This window comes from Eurosta solidaginis, chromosome 3 (assembly GCF_040869045.1).
Source record: "Eurosta solidaginis isolate ZX-2024a chromosome 3, ASM4086904v1, whole genome shotgun sequence".
Lineage (NCBI taxonomy): Eukaryota > Metazoa > Arthropoda > Insecta > Diptera > Tephritidae > Eurosta > Eurosta solidaginis.
This window is the reverse complement of record NC_090321.1, coordinates 175,168,226-175,193,571: the sequence shown is the minus strand read 5'-3', so window position 1 is coordinate 175,193,571 and position 25,346 is coordinate 175,168,226. Positions and strand designations below refer to the sequence as shown.

Genomic DNA, 25,346 nt, shown 5'->3' with positions numbered 1-25,346 from the left:
AAGTGAACGCAAATAACCAAGAATGTCGCAAAATAAAAAGAATAACAAAAATTTGAGAAAATATTAGATGAAAAAAGTTATTATCTAAGAGTGTTTAAATGTATGTACAAGTTGATACCAAAACAAGAAGCCCACAGGGTATTCGCTTTATGAATGCGAGAGGTCAACTTGAGTTGTACTTGCTTAAATGACGCCTATGAGCCATACTCAACGTTTATTTTCTACACAAAGTTCAAGGTGACCTCTAGGCCTTTACAAGACACCTACATACATACATACAGCACAGGTGTTGGTATTTATGATATGCGTGCAGTGCTGAAATGTGAGTGGACATATCGTGCGGTGCAGTGAACCTTTGTGCTTGTATGTATGTAAGGTGTCATCAGAATGTGTAAACTTTTTAATTGTACTTTAAAAAGTTATGAGTTTTATTATTTGTATCCGCAAGTTCAAATTGGTTGTTGTTTTTTTTAGTTTTTAATTTTTAAACTAACGCGTGCTTCACGTTTAACATTGGCCTTTCCCCCGACTTTTTTCCCCAGAATTTCGAAGAGTATGGAAGGCCAGTTACAAAAGAATATACTTGAACATTTCTTTGTGCTCTTCCTACACTTTTCTGTTTAAATACGAGAAACTTGCGCACCTCCACCTCTATCCGGTCTAGCGGTTGTACGTTGTGTTATAGCCGCCGGTAGCGCATGTGTTCGATTTGGCATATGTATATGTCGTTTCTCTAGCAAATCGTTGTTACTGCCTCGGCCACTACTACAACCAGCACCAATGCCATTACCAAGTTTTATACCGCTACGGGCTATAAGTGGTTCATATTCACGCCCATCATAATTGGCATCGAAGAATTTTAAAAACCATTGTAAAAATTCGAAATTATCTTGAAAACGACCTTTTATCAATTTGTCGACTGGTATGATCTACAAAAGGTGGATCAAGAATGCAGTTAACAAAATTGTAAATTCGTTTGATTTTCAATTTTTTGTTATGTATGTAGAATGGTGCAAATATTCAGTGTGTGTCGGTGCTTTCTTTTATAAAATAAGATGTTTTTCTAATTTTTAGTTTTGATTTTAATACAATTCACTTTGTTATAACTCTGCCCTTAATCACTAAGTGATACTAGCATCCCTAATCCGATACTAAGCAGCCACTTGTATGTACGTAAACAAAGCAATCATCTGTTGTCTACTTATAATGAGTTCACGGGGGATTGCCCGTATCGCTTTAAATGTATGAAAACATTTATTTCAAGCAATTTTTAATTTTATAATTTATTTAATAATTTGGGAAAAATGTTTAAATTTTTAACTCATTATAAGTAAACAAAATTTGGTCAATTCGAAAAATGAAAAAATGCCATAATTCTATACCAAATACGAAAAAAGGGATGAAACATGGTGATTTTGGGTAACCCTGGTCCACATTTTTGTGGATATCTCGAAAAGGCGTCCCCCTATAGAACTAAGGCCCACTCTCTTTTAAAATACTCATTAACACCTTTCATTTCATTCCCATATCGTACAAACACAGTCTAGAGACCCCAGGTCCACCTTTATGGCGATATCTCGAAAAGGCGTCCAAATATAGAACTAAGGTCCACTCCCTTTTAAAATAATCATTAACACCTTTCATTTGATATCCATATCGTACAAACAAATTCTAGGGGTGACGGTCCACCTTTATGGCGATATCTCGAAAAAGCGTCCACGTATAGAACTACGGCCCACTCCGTTCTAAAATACTCTTTAATACCTTCCATTTGATACCCATGTCATACAAACACATTCCTGGGTTATCCTAGGTTCATTTTCCTACATGGTGATTTTCCCTTATTTTGTCTCCAAAGCTCTCAGCTGAGTATGTAATGTTCGGTTACACCCAAACTTAGCCTTCTTTACTTGTTTTTTCTTAGTTTTAAACAAATTCGCTACAATAATAAAAATTTACAATTTCTTAACACAAAAATGGAAGAGCGCAACAAAATATCATTTAGCAAAGCAGCTGACTTCGAAAATTCGAAACCCCTGTACGCCAATTATTGTGCTCCCTAGGCGAAAATAACTCAATTTTGATTTCTTTGAAGTTTGTAAGGAATTATTCAACAATGCAAATGCCTTAGGCTAACGGCAGCGTGCTCGCCATAAGTTATGCTAGGCGAGAAGCAATTTTTATTTTCATATATTTTATAAGCTTGAAACGTTTCTGGCACTGACAACTTTTACAATTTTCCGTAAGAAAGGTTTCAAAGGTTTCTATATTTATATTACAGCAACGCTTCTCGCTTCCACTCTGACGTCAGCCTTTTAACCCAAAAAGAGGCATTAACTTATAACCTTCAGTGGAAATTCTAATCAAAATACGACATATAATAAGTAGAAGTTTTCAAGGCCATTGAGGCTGAGTCAAAGGCTTAAAGAGTGAAAATTCATATAATTTTCCGTAACTCAAATTTATTTAGACCATTAAATGATTCCATTAAGTGAACCATATTTTGAATATTTGATATACTTTATTTACCATCAACGAGTTCATTAAATGTATTTAGGCTGGGTGCGAGTTCGCCTAAATTTTAGGTACCTAAAAGTTATATTCCACTGGAAAAATTCAGCACTGCTATAATTTAGGAAATAATCTGTCGAAACTGTGCGAGTTTGTTTGACAGCCTAAATTGTGTTTTTAGGAAAAATTACAAAATCTCAAAATTTGCGATGTTTTCGCATGTTTTAATAATAGAATTGGCCTCGGATGAACGAAGGAATACATCTTTAGACAACAATGCAATGGAGCTGGTTTTATCAGAAAGCTTTAACAAAGATGAAATATTGCGTACAATTAATGCAAAATGGTCTTTATTAGACTACTTTAAGGTACTTCACAATAACACTTATACTTCACAACTAATTGCGAGTTTAAATCAAACTGATCCCTGACTACTCAGCTTGTTGTTGTTGTTGTAGCAATGCTTCGCCCCACCTAACAGCCGCGACCGATCACAAATTGTCATCAATATCCTCTAACGGGAGTCCAAGGGAAATTGCCGTTTCAACAGGGGTGGACCATAAGGAAAGGGGTGTTAGAGGCGTTGGTTCCACATTACAATTAAAGAGATGGTTGGTGTCATGTGGGGACACATTGCAAGCGGGACATACATTTTGTATGTCGGGGTTGATTCTGGATAGGTAAGAGTTTAACCTGTTACAGTATCCAGAACGAAGTTGAGCAAGAGTGACACGCGTTTCCCTGGGGAGTATGCGTTCCTCTTCCGCAAGTTTTGGATACTTTACTTTAAGTACTGGATTCACCGGGCAATTCCCGGCATAAAGGTCCGGCGCCTGTTTATGGAGTTCACCAAGGACCTGCTTGTGTTTTTTCGCTTCATACGGCTGGGTTTTCAGGTGCCATATTTCCTCAAAATGCATACGGAGATGACTCCTTAGGCCCCTAGGCGCTGCTGGTTCATCAATCAGATGTCTGTTGGGATGCTCAGGTTTCTGGGTATTCAACAGGAACTGTTTGGTCAGCATCTCATTTCTCTCCCTGATGGGGAGTATTCTCGCCTCATTATGCAGATGGTGTTCTGGGGACATAACAAGACAGCCCGTGGCGAATCTGAGAACAGTATTTTGGCAGGCCTGTAGTTTCTTCCAGTGGGTAATTTTTAGGCTTGGCGACCATATGGGTGACGCGTAGCACTTAATCGGCTGGCTAATTGCTTTGTATGTAGTCATGAGCGTTTCTTTATCTTTTCCCCAGGTACTGCCAGCGAGGGATTTGAGGATTTTGTTACGGCTCTGAATTCTCGGAACAATTGCGGCTGCGTGCTCACCAAAATGTAGATCCTGATCAAACCTCACACCCAAGATTTTGGGGTGTAGGACAGTCGGTAGCGTAGTGCCATCGACCTGGATGTTCAAAATGGTCGACATTTGGGACGTCCATGTTGTAAACAAGGTCGCGGAAGATTTAGTCGGTGATAATGCCAGGTTTCGCGAGGCGAAAAAACTGGAGAGATCAGGGAGATAGCCGTTTATTTTATTGCATAGCTCATCGATCTTTGGGCCTGGGCCTGTGGCCATTATTGTGCAGTCATCGGCGTAGGAAACGATTGTGACTCCTTCCGGTGGTGAAGGTAGCTTAGATATGTAGAAATTAAACAAAAGTGGGGATAGGACACCACCCTGTGGCACCCCTTGGTTAAACAAAGTTCTTATTCCAAGAAAAGTGTAATGAGAAATGAAAGAAAACAAACAAAATAACGGGATTTTTGCTTTTTTTTGATATTTTTGCTCATATATATTGAGTAATTGAAGTAAGAAGGCAGGAGTGGCCGTAAAATGCATTGATTAATTTGCAAAATTCTTGTTGAATATTAAGATTCATAATATTTCTTTTAAGTGAACACTTACATAATTTTTTAGATGGATTCTAAGCTCGAAGGTAAGTAAAATTGTTTAATAGTAATTCTTTCACAATTAAGAGTATTTTCAATATATTTAACATTCCGTTATTAAGAAGAAAAGGTATTTTTTCTCTATATTTTTAACTTTAGGGACAAAAAAGTTACATACATCCGCGGACATCCGGGCTTAATTTTACGTATGTTATAGTCGCAAGTATTCTCTAATAGTCGAAAGAAAAAACCATTGCGAATTCTTTGCACATCTATTTTTAATTTTTTTTTGTAGATTTAGTTATCTCTACATATCAAATAGGATGTATGTACATACGTACCAGCTCCGACGAGATATTTGAACCTTTAAAGCTGATCTACAAACGTCAAAACCAATTCCCTGGTACAGGGAACAAACACGTAGCCATAAAACATACAAAAAAAAACGCGCAAGGTCAACAAGATCACACCAAAAGCAAAAATGCGAAGATCATTGACTTCAAGCTGCCACAACCTACCGCACCAGTCACCAAGGCATAAAAACAGGTACATACAATGGATTGATGAAGATAAACCAAAACCAGGTTTCGGCAATACCAATGACGGCAACACTGCTCGTAGGTTTTTCGAAAATTCTGAGGCTAGTGCTGAGATTACGGGATTGGATATAACGCTCATCAAAAGATTCGACACTCTCCTTCGCGCATTAGCATCTGGGTACAATATAAATATCCAAAAATTTGAAAAATTTGCGGTCGAGACTAAAAAACTATACATAGATCTCTATCCATGGTTTAATATGCCTGTTACAGTTCATAAATTCTTAGTGCATAGTACTGATATTATAAAATCAGCAATTTTACCTATTGGTCAACTTTCCGAGGAAGCACAGGAAACACAGGGCTGATAACACACAAAAGCAGTCGCGTGAAGCCACGAATAGAGATCTATGAATATGTTGCTTATAACATCGGATCCTTTAGTTAACAGTTTTAGGGAGATACCTAAGAAAAAATTTAAAAGTCTGACTTCAGAAGTCTTAAATTTACTGTCCCCCGATAATGTTGAGGAGTCAATAAATACCCCAGTTATTTCAAGCTTTCACAGTAGTGTTGCTGATGTTCATGACTATTCCACAAGTGACTCATCCAATGAAAGTGATGATAGCGAATAATAACATAATTATAAAAGATAACCTACCCTATAACTTTTTGTTGGATCAGGTTTTATTCAATTTAAATCTATTGTCTTTTCTACTTTGTATGATACTTTACTTTTAAGTTTTTGTAATAAGTAATTTTCACATAATTAATTCAATTATTTACATTGTTATTATTATTATTGTAATTCACTTTTACATTCCTGACTGGTACTATAAAATAATTCTGTAAAAATTGTAGTGCCAGGATAAATACTCAAATAAATACAAAATATGTATGTACATATGTACAGTCACTCACATAAATAAGTAGACACCCCTTTTTGGATAATTCTTACAATTTTCGCTTTCGCAAATTTATTTTAACTAATTTCCCATAAGAAAATTTGTCACGATCTATAACAAAAACTAAATTATATTTAAAAAATGTTTGAAAAATTCGACGAATTTTCAGAAAAAATTTTAATTTTTTTTCCGAATTTTTAGAATTTTTTAGAGTATTGAGATTTGTATTCCATTCAATTTAAGTACAATAAAGTAATATTCTTAAGTCCTTTAATTTTTTTTGGATCTATGTCACTTATTTTCATGAGTTACTGTATATGAAATAAGCAAATGTATGCATATGAAGTAAAATTTTGGAAAAAAATAAAAAAAAGAACATATGGCTGAAAAAAATGACGTAGTTATAATAAATGACTACATATGAGAAACGGAAAATCTCATAAAATAATTTTGTCCAGCTAGCTTGTTCTACACGAAACACTGTGCGATGCCGGCCGACCACCCAGATAATTTGCGGTCCACCTTTTAAGACATGGGGGAAGGGTAGACCCTTCCAGGTCTTGCAGTAACGAGCCATGGTTGACCGTATCAAAAGCTTTTGATAGGTCTAGCGCTAGGAGTACGGTTCTATGGTGGGGGTATTGATTTAAACCGCAATTTATCTGGGTGCTAATGGCATTTAGCGCGGTGGTAGTGCTATGGAGTTTTCTGAAGCCATGCTGATGAGAGGCTAGCTGCAAATTTGCTTGGAAATAAGGGAGCAAAATGGCTTCAAGCGTCTTTGCTACTGGCGATAGGAGAGATATCGGACGATACGACTCACCTATGTTAGCTGGTTTCCCAGGCTTTAGTAGCGGGACCACCTTGGCCATTTTCCATTTCTCGGGTATGACAAAGGTGGAAAGAGACAGGTTGAAGACATGCGCTAAATATTTGAAACCCTCTTTCCCTAGGCTATTAAGCATCGGCATGGCTATGCCGTCTGGGCCTACTGCTTTGGATGGTTTAGCGCGACCAATGGCGTCCTCAACCTCTTTAGCGGTGATGGTGATTGGTGACGCGCTTAATTTGTGTTTATGTGCGTGTCTATTGGCTCTCCATCTATCTTTGTCGACCATAGGATGCATTATATATTGTCGGCAGAAAGCGCTCGCGCATTTTTTCGCATCCGACAGCACTTTGTAGCCAAAGGCGATGGAAACTTTGTCTTTGTGCTTAGTCGGATTCGATAGGGACTTTACGGTGGACCAAAGTTTACTCACACCGGTAGAGAGGTTACAACCTCTTAGGTGGTCCTCCCATTTCGCCGCTTGTGTTCGTCCACAAGCAATCTGATGCGTTGGTTTATATCCCTTATTTGGGGATCGCCTGGATCAAGCTGTCTTATAAGGTCACGTTCTCTCGCTAAGTTTGCGGCCTCCGCCGGGAAGTGGGGCCGGATTTCGGGAATTCGGGAACGAAACGTGCCGAGGCGGATTCAATGACCTTACGGAAGGCACGCTCCCCTTGGCGGGCATCAGTCGGGATAGGGAGGGCAGCAAAGCGGTTGTCTGTAAAATATTTATATTCTTCCCACTTTCCTTTTTTGAAGTTTATGAAAGTGCGTTTTTCGGTGACGATGAAGTCGGCGGTACGCTCGAGCGAAATAAGTATGGGCAGGTGGTCGGATGCCAATGTTACCATCGGCTGCCAGTTGACGCAGTTTACGAGTTCTGCGCTCACGATTGAGATATCTGGCGAACTGTGACAGCTTCCTACCATACGTGTTGGGGCGTCTCCGTTTACTGTGCAGAACGTCGTTTCTTCTATTTGATCCGCCAACATCTCACCCCTACTGTCCGCCCGCAAGTGTGAATGCCATAGATCGTGATGGGCATTGAAATCGCCTAAGATAATGCGATTGTTGTCAGTGAGTAAGGCTCTGATATTAGGGCGGTATCCACTGGGGCAACAGGTGGCAGGAGGGATGTAGATGTTGATGATTTCTAGGTTTGCATCGCCTGACCGGACAGATAGGCCTTGACGTTCTAAGACATTGTCCCTGCGGTCGAGGATCAAATATATAATATTACACAGAGTGGTGTATGATAAACGCGAGGCCGCCTCCATTTCCGCTCTCGCGGTCTTTCCTGTGGACATTATACCCAGAGCAGGTCTGCAATGCAGATCTTGCTGTGAGTTTAGTCTCTTGAATCGCAGCAATGCGGATGTTGTGCCGCTTCATGAAATCGACTATCTCCGTAATCTTCCCAGTTAGTCCATTACAGTTTAACTGCAGAATTCTGAAGTGCATAAGTGGAGACGCCGCCACTCTGGGGGTAAGTGACGGGTGACTACGCCTGGGTTGTGGAAGGCCAGGACGCAATTGCTGTTGTGGCCCTGGGACTGGGCGTCCTTGGGCAAGCATTGGGGTACCCGGATGAATTGGGTTTGCGACCTGGCAACATGGCGCGATGAAACCCGTCGGGGGGTTGCCGTCGCGGACACCACAACATCTAGGAAAGTGGCACCACCCAAGGCAGGAGCTGCATTGGGCGGATGTCACAAACCTATATATTCTGTGCTGACAATCGGTGCAAACGGAGGTAGGGACTAAGAGTATGTTTCCCTGACCTACACGATTGCTGCCGGAAAAGAGGGGAGAAGACGGGGGTAGGGGCTGATGCTCAGCATTGCTACCGACTCTACTACGAAGGTAGTAGTTATGAGTGGTAGCAGCTGTTTGAGTTGTTAGCGCCGTGGGGCGCGAGCAGCAGCGGGTACTTGTTGTGGCTTGCTGAGCAGCGGGGCTGCTGGAAGGTAGTGGGGGGCGCTTAGGCGTAGACTACGGGACACCCTTGGGCGTGAACCACAAGGAGCCCAAAAGATTTATAAAAGTTACGTGGACGTCGGGTTTTGGGATCAGCCCAGAACAACCTGTCCGATGCAACCATCCCTTACACGAGACACACTGAACAGAGTATGACCGTCCTAAAAAGATTCTTTTCCGGCAGATACAGCAAAACCATTTCTCAGGACCGGGGTCAGGAGACGGACCCGGATTGGATTTGATGCCTTCCCGGAGTAAGAGAATATGGAGCAGTCCTGCTGCAAGGAGCTGCTGGGAGGATGACAATTTGTGGGAGGGGCGCAACAAATTAAATGGGGTCACACTGAAATGACAGTCCTTGGTCGGGAAAAATCCCGAGTCGCTCCGGTACATAGAACCGACTGCCTTGGGAAGAGACTACTCAGCTTCCGCTGCTTTTATACTCTCGTTCACCCATTTCTACCAAGGTCTAGTAACTTCGCGAACTTCATGCTTGGTTACCAGCCATATATATACATGTAGTTTATAGTCTCTCGCATAGCCAAATGCGTGTGTATACATGAGTACTACTTCGGCTGATGGTGAGTATCTCTCTGCTGCCTTGTATGTACATGTGTAAATGATGATTGATTTATTTAATAATTTGGAAAAAATTTAAACAACGTGACATCAGGACGGACAAGGCGAGAGCTGTTTCGATTATACCTTGTAAATCTCGTCAAAGCCTTTTCTCCCGGGAGTGGGAGTCGAACCCGCACTCCTACGATAGTTGAAATGGTTACAAACGCACTCAGCTAAGTCATGCCATAGTTGTTGTAATGTTTTTCCCAATTGCGTTCGTTCGCATATATTATCTTCTACACATCACATAATTCGTATGTAGTTATTTGTTGAAGTTATGCATGTTTTAAATTTGTCCCAAATTATTAAATAATAAAATTTAAATTGCTTGAAATAAATGTTTTCATACATTTAAAGCGATACGGGTAATCCCCGGTTAACTCATTATAAGTAGACAACATTTGGTTAATTCGCTGTAGTTCTATAAATAGAACAAAAACAGCAACAATGCCAAGTTTCTCTGAAAACCGCCTTACAAACATGGTAGTAGGTACCTAAAAGTTAGGCGAACTCGCACCCAGCCTAAATACATTTAATGAACTCGTTGATGGTTGTTTAAGCGACTTAAACTATGAACATTTTTCGTTCGTTTATTTCAGTAGCCATTGAGTGTGCTTGTAATTCTCAACTGGTTAGTGAAATATTCTAAAGACATAGTTTGAGGTTTTTAATTAAAATCGAGGTTCTTCGGATGGTGTGCTAATACATCAGAGCTCAGTGCTCGCCTCCATATCACACTTTGAAGGGGTTCTTCAAATAGAAGATGAGGTGGCTCATTAGAGCGAAACCTCAGAGTGCCCAACGCTCGCCCCAAATTAAATAAATAGAGGTTTTTCTTGTAGAAAAAGGGGTGCCAATACCTCAGAGCCGTCCCGTGCTCGCCTCCATATCACATTTTAAAGGGTTCTTCAAATAGAGGATGAGGTGGCTCAGTAGAGCGAAGCCTCAGAGCCCCCCAGTGCTCGCCCCCAAATTAAATAAATAAAGGTGTACTGATGCTATGCATCCTCCCATGACTTAAATACACCAATAACACTAAAACTACCCAACTCAATAAATGGAATACATTAAATCAAAAACCCCATAAACTCAATACAGTCCATTAATAATAATAATTTATAAATTTAAAAAAAGGAATGCTTGGTGGGAGTTGAACCCGCAACCCCGGGCGTTTGGTCGGGTACGTCAGCCACTGTGCCACGACTCATACGCTTACAAGCACATAAAATTACTCATTTATAACTCTTATTAAACTGCTCGCCCTCAATTGCCCAAAGCTTAGACAATGGTAAATAAAGTATATCAAATATTCAAAATATGGTTCACTTAATGGAATCATTTAATGGGCTAAATAAATTTGAGTTACGGAAAATTATATGAATTTTCATTCTTTAAGCCTTTGACTCAGCCTCAATGGCCATGAAAACTTCTACTTATTATATGTCGTATTTTGATTAAAATTTCCACTGAAGGTTATAAGTTAATACCTCTTTTTGGGTTAAAAGGCTGACGTCAGAGTGGAAGCGAGAAGCGTTGCTCTAATATAAATATAGAAACCTTTGAAACCTTTCTTACGGAAAATTGTAAAACTTGTCAGTGCCAGAAAGGTTTCAAGCTTGTAAAATATATGAAAATAAAAATTGCTTCTCGCCTAGCATAGCTTATGGCGAGCACGCTGCCGTTAGCCTAAGGCATTTGCATTGTTGAATAATTCCTTACAAACTACAAAGAAATCAAAATTGAATTGTTTTCGCCTAGGGAGCACAATAATTGGGGTACAGGGGTTTCGAATCTTCGAAGTCAGCTGCTTTGCTAAATGATATTTTGTTGCGCTCTTCCATTTTTGTTTTAAGAAATTGTAAATTTTTATTATTGTAGCGAATTTGTTTAAAATTAAGAAAAAACAAGTAAGGAAGGCTAAGTTGGGGTGTAACCGAACATTACATACTCAGCTGAGAGCTTTGGAGACAAAATAAGGGAAAATCACCATGTAGGGAATGTGTTTGTATGACATGGGTATAAAATGGAAGGTATTAAAGAGTATTTTAGAAAGGAGTGGGCCGTAGTTCCATACGTGGACGCTTTTTCAAGATATCGCCATAAAGGTGGACCAGGGGTGACTCAAGAATGTGTTTGTACGATATGGATATCAAATGAAAGGTGTTAATGAGTATTTTAAAAGGGAGTGGACCTTAGTTCTATAGGTGGACCCTTTTCGAGATATCGCCATAAAGGTGGACCTGGGGTCTCTAGACTGTGTTTGTACGATATGGGAATGAAATGAAAAGTGTTAATGAGTATTTTAAAAGAGAGTGGGCCTTAGTTCTATAGGGGGACGCCTTTTCGAGATATCCACAAAAATGTGGACCAGGGTGACTCAGAATCACCATGTTTCATCCCTTTTTCGTATTTGGTATAGAATTATGGCATTTTTTCATTTTTCGAAATTTTCGGTATCGAAAAAGTGGGCGTGGTCATAGTCGGATTTCGCCCATTTTTAATACCAAGATAAAGTGAGTCGAGATAAGTACGTGAACTAAGTTTAGTAAAGATATATCGATTTTTGCTAAGTTATCGTGTTAACGGCCAAGAGGAAGGGCAGACGGTCGACTGTGTATAAAAACTAGGCGTGGCTTCAACCGATTCCGCCCATTTTCACAGAAAACAGTTATCGGCATAGAAGCTACGCCCTACCCATTTCACAAGGATTGGTACATTTTTGTTCGACTTATGGCATTACAAGTATTCTAGACAAATTAAATGAAAAAGGGCGGAGCCACGCCCATTTTGAAATTTTCTTTTATTTTTGTATTTTGTTGCACCATATCATAACTGGAGTTGAATGTTGACATAATTTACTTATATACTGTAAAGATATTCAATTTTTTATTAAAATTTGACTTTAAAATTTTTTGTGTTCGTCATCCGATTTTGCTAATTTTTATTTAGCACACATATAGTAATAGAAGTAACGTTTCCTGCCAAATTACAGCTTGCAAAACTTTTGAAATACCTTCTTTTAAAAGTGGGCGGTGCCACGCCCATTATCCAAAATTTTACAAATTTTCTATTCTGCGTCATAAGGGTTTTCGAAATTTTCGATATCGAAAAAGTGGGCGTGGTTATAGTCCGATTTCGTTCGTTTTAAATAGCGATCTGAGATGAGTGCCCAGGAACTTACGTACCAACTTTCATTAAGATACCTCAAAATTTACTCAAGTTATCGTGTTTACGGACGGACGGACATGGCTTAATGAATTTCTTTTTTTTCCCAGATCATTTTGATATATAGAAGTCTATATCTATCTCGATTAGTTTATGCCGTTACGGATTACCGTTATGCGAACAAAGTTAATATACTCTGTGAGCTCTGCTCAGCTGAGTATAAATATAGACAAGGCAGAGTATTGCATGGTAGGTATTATACGAAATGGGTAATGAACTAGTGCTACGGCAACATAGCAGTGGAGTAAGAAGGCGGCGCACCCCAGCGGGTTAAGGGGGCTTACAATATACCCGCGGCAGGTATACCTGTCGTAAGAGGCGGCGAACATACCGAACGATTCAAGGAGTTGTGTAGCGCAACTCTTTCAAGGGGTTGCCAAGGCAATTTATAGCTTCTCCAAACCAATTGTCAATCTTTGCTCCTCATGGAAGTAGGGAGTGAAGGGGCGGATTGGCCCAGAAGGTTCAATGTGATCATACTAAATAGTTCCCGAGATGATCGGTCTTGTACCTTAAAGATGCTTGTTACCGGAACGTATCGGATCTATATACACCAAAGGACCATCAACATCGATACCACTCTCCAAAACCCTCGTAGTGTTTTTATCGCTGCAACAACAAGAACCTATAAATTGCCTGACAACCCTTCAAAAGGGTTGCGCTGTACTATGAATGATAGGAAAGACACGCATATTGAAGCTTTGTAGAGAATCAGTCAAACATTTTTTGACCTAAAATGGAGTGCTTTCTGCCATATTTATGTATGTTAGCACAAATTTGTACAAATTAGTGTTGTTTCGTTAAAGAAGCAATTTACTTAAACTGTTTTTCTGCGTTCTCTTCAATTTAACAAGGGAAACAATTTTTTGTTTAGAATCGGGCTGATTATGTTTTTCCAATTTCCACTGCAATGTATTATTATGTAAAAAAGAAAAAAAAATCTTAATAAGGAAAAACAAATTGGATTAATTTTGATAAATACATCTGGCTTTGAGTTCAGTACAGAACTTAGGAAACCGATTTGTACCTTCAATGGAAAACCATTTTTTGCTTTGAAAAACTTACAACTTACTAAAGTTAAACTTAAAAACAAATATCTTTATTACAATATTACTTAGTTGGATTACCAATTAGAATTAATTTGGTTATTCTACAGCTTAACAGGCTGCAAAGCTGCCTGAAAAACTAATTATAAATATAAAAAACATGTCACTCGAGAAACAATGCTCACCGCCGCATTCAACGATGTCTTCGCAATAATAACCCAAATAACTTGTTAATACAAATATTGTTTAAAAATACAAATACCAGACTTATCTAAAATTAATTAAATTAAAAACATGCCAACATAAATAGTTTAAATTAAAAATTAACCCACATAATAATATAAAAACAAAAATTACCTTGTCAACTGCCATCTTTTTAAAAGAAGCTTGCAAGATTTTAAAATTCTGAATATATTCATGCTCCAGATTTGTACGGAACTTGACTCGTTTCATTGGCACCGAACCGGGAAACAGCATATCCATGAACTGACAATAAGCAGCGCCTAAATAAAGAAAATTTTACTAAACGTATGCATGTTAAGTATATACATACGAGGGCTTTTTGGACCTTGTACAATGTGGGACAAACCATTTTGGACTAGGGACATGATATCGAATGCAAAGTATCGATACGGTATACTCATATCAAGTATCGCTCTACAAGTATTAGGTACACGCGATAGTATTAAATTGAAAAGATACTCAAAGTGCCGTTACTGAATCGACAAGACAAGTGTACGGGTCAATAATGAACATTGAAATCTTTTGATGTGCAAAACACACGTTGTAATAAGGCCGGATTTAACTTCTACGTTGTCATAAAACCTCTTAACTGTTGGCTTCGTTTTACGTTCTTAAAACTAAGACCGCACCTTAACCTTACATTTAAATCATCTCTCAAAGCAAAGCACTGGGCACAGCGATCTATGCTATTCCGGATTTATATAAGGCGCTTTCTTGAGTTGCTTCGCCTGGCAGATGAGTTGAATGTAGGGCCGCATGAGAATCTTGCTATAAAAAGTTGGTGGAATGTTAAGCGAAGCAATAATTTAAGATTTTCTAAACATATGACGCTGTCAAAGTGTCAATGCGAAGCAAAGCGACCAAAGTAGAACCTTTTCTACGGAGCCTTTTCTAAACAAATGATGTTCTGCATATTCTTCAGCGCAAATTTCTTTCGATTCGCGAAATAAATTAGAGTGGGCAAATATATAGGTCGATTAGCTCTTCCTTGCATTATGCCGCCACCTTTTACCAAAAATTCGACAGGATACTGCCGCGGAAATACTCAATGCCAAAATGTACTACTTTCCGCAGTAGCAACGGCTCTAGACTCTGTATTATTCCCACTCCAACACCGTACTTAACGCCATAAGTACGCAAAAAAGTCCCAGACTATACTAACTCCTACCAATGTGGAGAATAATCCTCATGGTAATAGAATTATTGAAAACATTCGATGCAGTCAATCATACTACAATTTTATGGAACCATGAACAGTCGCATCTTCCGCAGAACTACCTGTGTGGTCAGCCCAAGTAACAGTAGGATTTAGAAACGTGGGGACAAAGTCAAGAATAATTTAACTCTTGTTTAACTAGTTACTACATATCCACGGTTTGATGGAAATTTACCCCATCTCGGCCGTCGATTGGAAATTCTTGCTTTTTTTGCTGTTGTAACAATGGTTCGACTTGCTCTATAGACTCGATCACTCAAAAATTTTCACCAAAAGCTTCTAACGAAAGTTCCCAGGAAACTAGCAGTTTCAAGGATTGGACCATAACAATAATTTGAAATCCTCATATAGTTTGGGTTGTTGTAGCTTTCTTATTTCGTCTGATTGGCGGAGGATGATCGTTTTGCTTATCGTTTGAAAGACACATACCTCAGCAACTGATTGCAGAGAGCCCATCTTCAATTTTTCAAACACGCATTATTTCTGATATTTTCTTAAGAACATCCACTCACAAATGAAAATAAAATGAGTTTTGCAACCGAATTCTTAAATAGCTTGTTCTTCCATGAAATTTTACGATAAGATATTTTTGAAAATATTCTGGAAAGCTAGAGATACATTTTTGAACTGGCAATCGTGTTAAGTTTATTTTTCACGCAGCCAACGGTGTGGTGTGGAAGTTTGTTTGAAGGACATCCTATATAAAAATTTGTTTTAAAAAATGCACTATCTTTGAATTTTATTGAAGAACGTACTGTGTTAGCATTAGGTTGAGAATGCGCTACCTCTAGACTTTCGGCTGGGATAAAGAGCTTTAGAAACCAAATCTTGAAAAAAGTAAATTTTTACACAAATACACAGTAAGGGGTGTTATTTAAATATTTGTTAGATTGGGGTACTTTGGAACGGAGGGCAACTTCCTAAAGCACTTGAACTCAACATCATGCCGCTGCTCGCGTATGAAGGTAGGAAACAACAGTGAAAAATTTACAATAAAATAAAACATAAACTCTGTAATCATTCCAGCTACATCACTTCGATTGAGTTTATCACAAATTCTATTTGAAGTTTGAAGTATGAATTTTTCAAATAGAATTTTTTCCTAGCGCATTCGTCAAACACTTTCGAAAATAAGTCGTTCTTTCAAAATATTTTAAGGGTTAGCAACAGAAAGAAGCTGCGACATAATAGTTGTAGCTTTTATCGTATAAACGTTGCTTCATGATAATTTTTGAGTGAACAAAATTGTTCTATTTTAATTATTTTACAATAATTATATGTCAACGTTAATTTATTACCTTGCTTTGTAATTATTATGACCAGGGCTTCTGAAAAATGTTTATATTGAAGTGCAAATCACAATACTGTACACTGAAACTTTTTTCAATTGCAAAAAAAAAAATGTATTTTAAATGTTTAAAGAATTTGCATGGTCCCCTTAATAAATAAATCTTGAATTAAAATTGTTCTCAGTGCTACATCATTATTTTTGAAAAATTGTTTGTTGTTAATTTGTTAGTGTAAATTTCAATATCATACCGAAATGCCTTGGCTTCATATGGAAGTGCTTTTTCTTTGCACTTTCATATGAACTTCAGGCAAGCGTACCACTTTTCGAAAACCACCTTAGAGACCAGTTAGGAAAATAATTCTTGCACGTTAATTTGCCGTAAATTTGCCGTAGATAAGTGGCATATTTAATAAATTCGAATAAAAAATATTTTACTTTTTTTTATGGTGCACCACAACTTCAAAGTGGTGAGCTAACTTCACGTGAAGTTGGCGTGCCACCCGATATTTTCTAAAATATGGCCGCGGCAATTTTTTTGTTTCACTGAAAAATTACGGCAAATTTATGGCAATTTTCCCAATAGGTAATTTTTTTCCACGTAGCCTTGCCAACTTCAGAGAGGTCCATCGACATCGATAATACTCCCCAAAACCTTCGGGTAAGTTTTGTTTCTCTATTTGGCTTGGATTACAAGTAAAGCGGTTTATTAAGCTTCGCAGTATACTTAGATTAATTAATTTCTATTGGACTGTAAATCATCCCTCATAACCTTAAAAAGGAATATGCGAATAAAACGTAAAATTTTTGGATCTACTTGACTGGTCAGTAATCGAGTAAAAAGTCATTATGCAACACCGAATTCTTTCCTTAGAATTATTTTAAAATCACAAAATATGGCGATAGGACCATAATGGTTTAAATATGGTTCCCACAAATTACTTAATTTGAATCAAAAGTGTGGGGGGGTGAGGTTTTTAGTGAAACCGTGTTATGATTTTCAGAGTTTACCACGGCATTTCTATTAATGGATAACGAGATAACGATCAAACTCATAAGCCGACGAGGAAAACGAGCAAAGCACTCACTTCCGCAGTAAGATATTCGAGCAATACAAAGTACCCTCAAGGTCGACTAAAGGCACATCCATGCTAATTCCTTTCGGCAACTAGGGGATTAAGGGATCAGTCATAGCACAGTAGTCATCAATAATTATAGATACCCGACCGGCTGAGCTCAGGCCAAGGGGGTCACTGCTGGCGGACAGTGAACGGCCTATTAATTAGGTTAGCTGCGAATATCAAATAAGCAGCCCTCGACCAAGAGCGGCTGGTGAGGAGGGTTTGGCTTAAAAGGCCTAAAGCACCCTGAGAACCTCCAGTGGCAGGGCGAGTAGATGCCGCCCTGAATTAAGCATCCACAGCCTAGTACGGGGTTGCTTCGAGGGAATACCTACCCAAGATAGGGAGGCAACTATACGACGTGGGATACACACTCAGGAAGGTAAAGAGGTAAATTAATTGTAAATTTAAGGTGATTGTCACATTAAGACTGAGCCCAGTAAGGTCTTAATTAAGGTATACTGGAATCAACGACTCGGATATGTTTGTTAAGGGCTGGCGAATGTGGCATTCGGAAATCTCAGTACACGGCTTGACACACCGTCGAAATGACTTTCCGGTTAATGTCCCATTCGTCTCCATCCCGTTAAAACCTTGGCAGGCCTTGGGGTACGTTCAAAGTCCGTCATCATTAAGTTGGTGGTGCAGGTTCGGTTGAGATCCTCCCGATTAATACTGATCTGGCTCTGAACGCAGTCTTCATGAGGGACTGCGTCAACCTTCACGTGGCCTCCCTGCCTTCGCATAGACAACCACGGGATCTATATAGGTAACTGCACACTCGGACCAAGATAGCGGCCTCAAGTGGGGACCCAATAAATGATGAGCAACAACAATACTAAAATAAAAAACCAAACACAGGAGAATGAAATGGCGTTCAATCCATTTGTAGGGAGGAAGCTAGCTCGCTCTCCAGAAGGGCGTGGCCCATCGGCTGGGGGCCTTAACATTTCGTCGCAAGTGGTAACGAAACCCACAGGAGCGGAGGCCGAAAGCAAGCAAGGAGCGTTGTCGCCGAGTGCTACACCGAAGCTTTGCAAAAAGAACTCCGACAGCAAGGCTCAAACGGGCACACCATTATTAAGTGAGCTAATTAAGCAGGCGTCAGCTGCGTTAAATCAGCAAAACCCCCCTGGAGAAAAAAAGATGACGAAGCTAGGCAAGGCGATTGAGGACTTGATGCAGTTCTTCATAGGGCGTAATAATATACACGCGGAAATCAAGCGCTTGGCCTCCGTAATAAAAGTGCTGTACATCGAGTCGGCCCTAGAGGTAAAGAATTTAGAACATTAATTGCGTGCAAGCGAATGCGCCAAGGATAGAAGTCCATCACCCCCAGGAAAGCGACCGAGGAATAATTCGTACTCGACCAAGGAGAACAACGTGGTAAAACCCACTACTACTCAAAAAGATGTCTTACCAGGGCACGTGGGTGGTCACAAACGACGGCAAGAAACGCAAGAGAAGACGGAGCGGAAAGAGGAAACTGCAGCCCAAAAGACGGGAGAGTGGCATTTAGCCAAAAAGAAGAGCAAGAAAAATCACTTAAGGCTAGGCCGGATGCAATCATCATTTCCAAGGCGGGGGATGCGACGTACGCCGACATATTGCGTAAAGTGTGAAGATCCGACGAATTAAAATCCCTGGGTGATGACGTCAAAACGATTAGAAGAACGGCGAAAGGAGAGCTGTTACTAGAGCTGAAAAAATCGCAAGATGGGAAAACAAGCGCGTACCAAGCAGAAATTGAAGCGGTACTAAAGGACTCGGCTAAAGTTATAACAAAGTCCCAAATGGTCACGCTACAGTGCAGAGATCTCAATGAGATTACTACGCCCGAGGAGATTTGCAACGCCCTCCACCAGCAATGCAACATCAAACTTCCAGATGTGGCTGCCATAAAATGCATACGCACAGGGTACAGTGGCACGAAGTCGGCACTTATAAGCCTTACAGCGGATGATGCCAAGGCGGTTCTTAATACGCAAAGAATCCGGGTAGGATGGGTTTCCTGCCGAATTAGAGAGCTCAAGCAAGAAAAACGCTGTTATAGGTGCTGGGGCTACGGGCATATAGCTCAGAAATGTAAGGAGACTGTAGATAGGTCTAGCCTATGCAGGAAATGTGGCCAGGAAGGTCATAAGGCTGCAAGTTGCGAAAATGCACCGAAATGCGCGCTATGTGGGGGACAACATTCAGCAGGCAGTTTTAAATGCCCACAACGAGAGGGCAGCAAAATGACTGTCTCATGAGGGTATTGCAGCTCAATTTAAACCAATGCGAGGCAGCCCAAGAGCTATTATCCCAAACAGTCTATGAAGGAGGATATGACATAGTGGTACTCTCTGAACAATACAAAAATCGCCAGGAGCAGGGTTGGCTCTCAGATTCAGCAGGGAAAGCCTCAATTTGGGCACCAGGGAAATTTCTCCCACAGGAAATTATGGCGCCAACGGTAGCAGGATTCACGTGGGCAAAAATCAACGGTATATACGTCTTCAGTTGCTATGCCCCTCCGAGCATGACCATCGCCGATTTCGAAGACATGATATACGGGATCACCATTGAAGCACGAGGTAAACACCCGCTTTTAGTGTGTGGAGACTTCAATGCATGGTCATCTGTGTGGGGAAGTAGACGAACCAACGAAAGAGGGAGAGTTCTCCTCGAAAGTCTTACTTCTTTGAGGCTAGAACTCCTAAATGAACCAGGGATATATACCTTCGATACAGGTACCAGACGATCCATTATAGATCTCACCTTCGCTAGCAGCGAAATAGCAAGACGAGCAAAATGGTCCATAAGCAACGTCTACACACACAGCGACCATAAAGCTATTAGCGTAGAGCTGCTCGAAACTCCACGAACGGTAGCAGCAAGACATCGACAAAGTAGGAAATGGAAACAGCACCTTTTCGACCCACAAATATTTGACATTATCTGGAAGGACGCCATAGTACGAGAATCGCATGCGGAAGACCAGTCGGTTCAAATCACTAAGTTGCTATGTATGGCATGTGATGCTGCCATGCCCAGAAGTCGCGGAAAAGCACAGCGCACTCCGGTATATTGGTGGAATGACGAAATTGCGGAAGAGCGTAGAAAATGCCACAAAGCACGAAGAATAGCGCAGAGGGCACGCTCATCACCACGATATGCAGAGCTACACAGCACCTATGTCGCACAAAGAAAGGCACTTAAAAATGCCATAAAAAAGAGCAAGAAGTTATGCTTTAGGGAACTGCTGGATAATGTCGACCTAGATCCTTGGGGATCAGCCTACAGAACTGTGATGGCCAAAGTTAAAGGACCGATATCACAGCAACCTACGTGCCCGATACTGATGAATATTATTGTTGAAACACTTTTCCCGGCGCAAGATCGCTGGACTTATCCAAGCGAGGATCTAGAAAGTACGGAAATTCCGCAAATTACAGAGCAAGAGGTGCTGGACGCTGCAAAAAGAGTTGCTGATAACAAATCCCCAGGACCCGACGAAGTACCAAACATAGCCCTTAAAGCCGCGATTACAACTAGGGCTACATTATTTACTAATCTTTTTAATGCCTGTATGCAAGAAGGCGTGTTCCCTCGCCCGTGGAAACGACAAAGGCTTGTCCTATTACTGAAACGTGGTAAACAGCCGGACCAACCATCCTCATATAGGCCACTTTGTATGCTGGATTCCCTAGGGAAGATTTTCGGACGTATAATTAGTCAGCGCCTACAGCTGACTCTAGAAAGACCAGGTGGCTTATCGAATAGTCAATATGGATTTCGCAAATCAAGATCCACCGTAGATGCAATACAAACAGTCGTCAATAAGAAGCTATCTCTGGAAGCCAAAATAAAAGGAAGTTCTGTGCACTGATTATGTTCGGCATCAAGAATGCTTTTAACACTGCGAACTGGATGCAGATAATGGCAGCGCTGCAAAGCTTCGGCACTCCAGCTTACTTACGCAGAATTATAGGTAGCTATCTTAAAGACAGAGTACTTCTTTTTGACACGGATCAAGGAGCAAAAGAGTACAAAATCACAGGAGGCGTCCCACAGGGATCTGTTCTCGGTCCAACGCTTTGGAATGTAATGTATGACGGGGTGCTAAAGATTGATCTACCAGAAAACACGCAAATTGTGGGATATGCTGATGATATTGCAGTGGTAGTAGTGGCCAAGAAACTGGACCTGCTTCAAGCATTATGTAATGACGCCGTAGCAAGAATAAAGGAATGGCTGACCAATACAGGACTGGAGTTGGCTAGCCAAAAGACGGAAGTGGTATTAGTAAGCTCCAAACGGTCGGCGAACGAGTTAGTCTTAACTGTCGGGGATCATCAAATCACCTCAGAGGATTCCTTAAAATACTTAGGAGTGCACATTGACTCTAAGTTAACTTTCAAAGAGCACTTCAGAGCGGTGGGGGAGAAAATTACCAAAGTTAATGGATCACTTATGCGAATAATGCCTAACATTGGTGGTCCGAGCGAAGCTATACGTCAGCTATTGTCCACAGTAACCAGCTCAATAATACTATACGCAGCACCAGTGTGGTATGGATGTAAACATACCCATCAAAAATATATATTAGCAGCGTACCGACTTGCTTCTTTAAGAATAGCAAGTGCTTATCGGACGGTGTCCGACGACGCGATCCTGGTTCTAACCCGGAAAATCCCAGTGGACTTACTGGCAAGCGAAATGGCCGATCTGTATAACACTAATATCGAGCGACCATCTGAAGAAGACAAGAAAAGAGCAAGGACACAAACAATAGCTAAGTGGCAAGAACGGTGGGAGGCCTCGAGTAAAGGGCGTTGGACTTTCACACTAGTTTGGAACGTAGCTCAATGGAATGAGCGGAAGCACGGCGAACTGAACTACCATCTCAAGCAGATAATGAGTGGACATGGCGGTTTCAAAGAGTATTTATGGAAGCGTAGGATAGAGGAAGATCCTCATTGCCCAATGTGTACCACAGAGTTAGAAAACGCAGAACACGTCATGTTCTACTGCCCCCGTTTCCACGAAGAAAGACTCACCTTGCATGGAGTCTTTGGGGAGGAACCTACCACGAGAAATTTAGTTTCACATATGTGCAGCAGGAAAGAATGCTGGACTGCAGTGAGCAAAATGGCATTTATAGTAATGACACGCCTGATGGATGCTGAGAGGGAGCGCAGAGAAATGCGCATGCGAAGCAGTGGCGATTAAATGGACACTCAGAGCAAATAGCGGGAACCTGGACGCAGGGACAACAGTAGGCTCTTAGAAAATGAGAAATATGGAACGCCACCCTGAAGTAATGCGAAAGTGGTGCCGGGGTGGGCGACGGTTCCAGAACGGGGCTGTTTTTTAGTTTACGGACACACGGTTGCTGCGACGGCAGCAATTATGGTGCATTAGGCATTTTTCAGCCTCCCCGCAAAAAAAAAAAAAAAAAAAGATACCCGACCACGTATTGCGCTCAAATCAAGTGTCATACTTCAGTTTATATTCACAATTTAGTGAAATTTCAAGCAATGACAACACTGAACATGACTGAAGGTTAGGAATCTCTCCTGGCTCTATTTAAATTCATAACCATAGTAGGACATTGGAACACATTTTAAATTTTTGCGGCAATGAGTTAGATTTTATAAATGAGATTTAAGGATCAATGTAAAGCCTATAAATCCGTAGTGTTTTTTTAATTTTTTCGATATTGATAGTGATTGCGCTATTTCATGGAACATCACTGTATATTTATAGTTCAAATAAAATATTTGTATTTCCGTTAGATAATTAATATAAAGCAACGTTTTTGATAAATTTTTGAATTCGGATAACCGTTTCAATTTGAAAATTGGAAATAATAAATTTTGGTCTCTGTAAATAAGACATACCCAACGCCTTTAACTTTTTGCAGACGCGGAGGATACAAAGGTAAAACCCGTTGCATTATTAACAACATAATTTAAAAAAGGTCTAGCTGCATCCATATCCAAACAGCCCTGATAAATGTTAACTGTACATAGATATCATACTCACCGGTGCAAAGCTCCTCGATTTTACCAAATTGCGCTTGCAGACAATCATTTACCCAAGCGAGCATATCATGTCTCGATAAATTTTCGGTAGTCACATTTGTGGAATACACGTTGACTGCCATTGTTTTTGTTCTTGCTGTGTAGTTATGATTTATTTTCTACTATTATTTCTGCTTTACTGCACGCCCTATATGTACATATATGACTAACAGTCTCCCGTCTGGTATATCACTGATTAACGCCGACTGACTATTGTGCTCGACTTCTTTTCCTTGATTCTCCCTACCAGCTACTGCAACAAATCGAAGAAATAGTAATATTAACAATAATTACGTATGTGTAGATATTAGGGTGGGTCGATTTGTATGGACGGAAGTTAACCGATATCGCGCCATCGATTTTTCGATAGGATTTGGGCTCAGGAAAAAAGTTCCACTACGCATACCCAAAAAAATAATTTTCGAGCCTGCGAAATTTAATTTTGTTTGTCTTTTTTTCGACTTCGATTTTTAAGGTGTTTTTCATGACCTACTAAAAAAATGTTCATATGTATACCCTAGGCCGGGTCGATTTGTGGGGAGGCAAAAAATCGCCCATTGCTTTGTGAAAATCATATTCTAGGGATCAAAATAAGAAACTTTGCCGAAGGAACCATACCTCTAAAACGAATTCTGATGTCCCTCCCTTTGGGTCGTAGGGGCAAATTTTGAAAAATTCCACTTTGAAATGCCTATGTTTTTTTCTTTTTGGAGCTTATTTTTCTCTTTAGAAATTTATTTAGTCAGAACATATGTAAATGAAAAAATTAATTTAACTTAGTAATAGAAAAGAAATTAAAAAAAATTATTAGAAATTAACGTTTTTACAACCCCCTTTTAAAACCAGGCATCACTGTGATGCATTTGCATGTCGTAAACATAGTTGTGTGGGTTTTTTATTCAACCGTTTTAAAAAATTAAGGTATCACTGTGACACAATTGCAGATCGTAAAATTGTTTGTGTTGTTTTTTTTAAGCCACCACAAGACACAGCAGGTAGAATTGAAATTGCCCCTATCCAAAAGTTCGACCCAAGGGGGGACATCAGAATTCGTTTTAGAGGTATGGTCGGCAAAGCTTCTTATTTTGATCCCTAGAATACGATTTTCGCAGAGCAATGAGCGATTTTTAAATCGAACCGCCCTAGTATACCCTGTCCGACCCAAAAAGTATTTTTAAGGTTTTTTTCATGACCTACTAAAAAAATTTTCATGTAAATATATATTTTTTTTTTAACTGTTATCGCCAACGTTTTTAGCGGACATTTTTGGGTCGGACAGAGTATATATGAAAATTTTACAATCAAATGAAAATTTGTTTAGTAGGTTATGAAAAAAACCTTAAAAATCGAAGTCGAAAAAAGACAAAAAAAAAGAAATTTCGCAGGCTCGAAAATTATTTTTTTGGGTATGCGTAGTGGAACTTTTTTTCCTGAGCCCAAATCCCATCGAAAAATCGATGGCGCGATATCGGTTAACTTTTGTCCATACAAATCGACCCACCCTAATGTATATATTTTTATTTGGTTTTGTACTATTTTAATATTTAAGTACTAATGTATGCTTGATTCCCCCTTAAGCAGCAACGAAAGGTAAACAATGCCTTGATTGCCGTTTTTGAATTACAAACAATTTTTTAATGAACCGATGCAAAACAATTTAATTTGTATTATAGCCATGACAATGATCTTTTTCAATCCCGCAAATTTTTGTAAGACATTTGTTCACATTTACAGGTACAATAGCGTGTTCCGCCTACCACACAGAGGGTAGTCTTGGGTTCAGCTCCCGGGCAAAGTAACATCAAAATTTAGAACAAAGTTTTCTTCAATTAGAAATCGTTTTTTTTAATCGCGGTGCCCCAT

General features: G+C 39.8%; 1 protein-coding gene across 12 annotated transcripts in view; it reads right to left on the bottom strand.

The window, feature by feature from the left end:
- Window positions 1-25,346, bottom strand: part of Eb1 (microtubule-associated protein RP/EB family member 1) — a 132,054-nt gene that overhangs the window by 20,884 nt on the left and 85,824 nt on the right. For 7 of the 12 annotated variants that reach the window (XM_067773917.1, XM_067773927.1, XM_067773920.1 and 4 more), the window contains exons 2-4: window positions 23,446-23,736; window positions 13,905-14,050; window positions 644-929 (exon numbers count right to left, since the gene is read on the bottom strand). In XM_067773917.1, the coding sequence (XP_067630018.1) occupies window positions 644-929; window positions 13,905-14,050; window positions 23,446-23,566 (553 nt within the window). In that variant the 5' untranslated portion in view covers window positions 23,567-23,736. The remainder of the gene's footprint in view (window positions 1-643; window positions 930-13,904; window positions 14,051-23,445; window positions 23,737-25,346) is intronic. The other 5 variants (XM_067773919.1, XM_067773921.1, XM_067773924.1 and 2 more) reach the window with 2 other exon arrangements.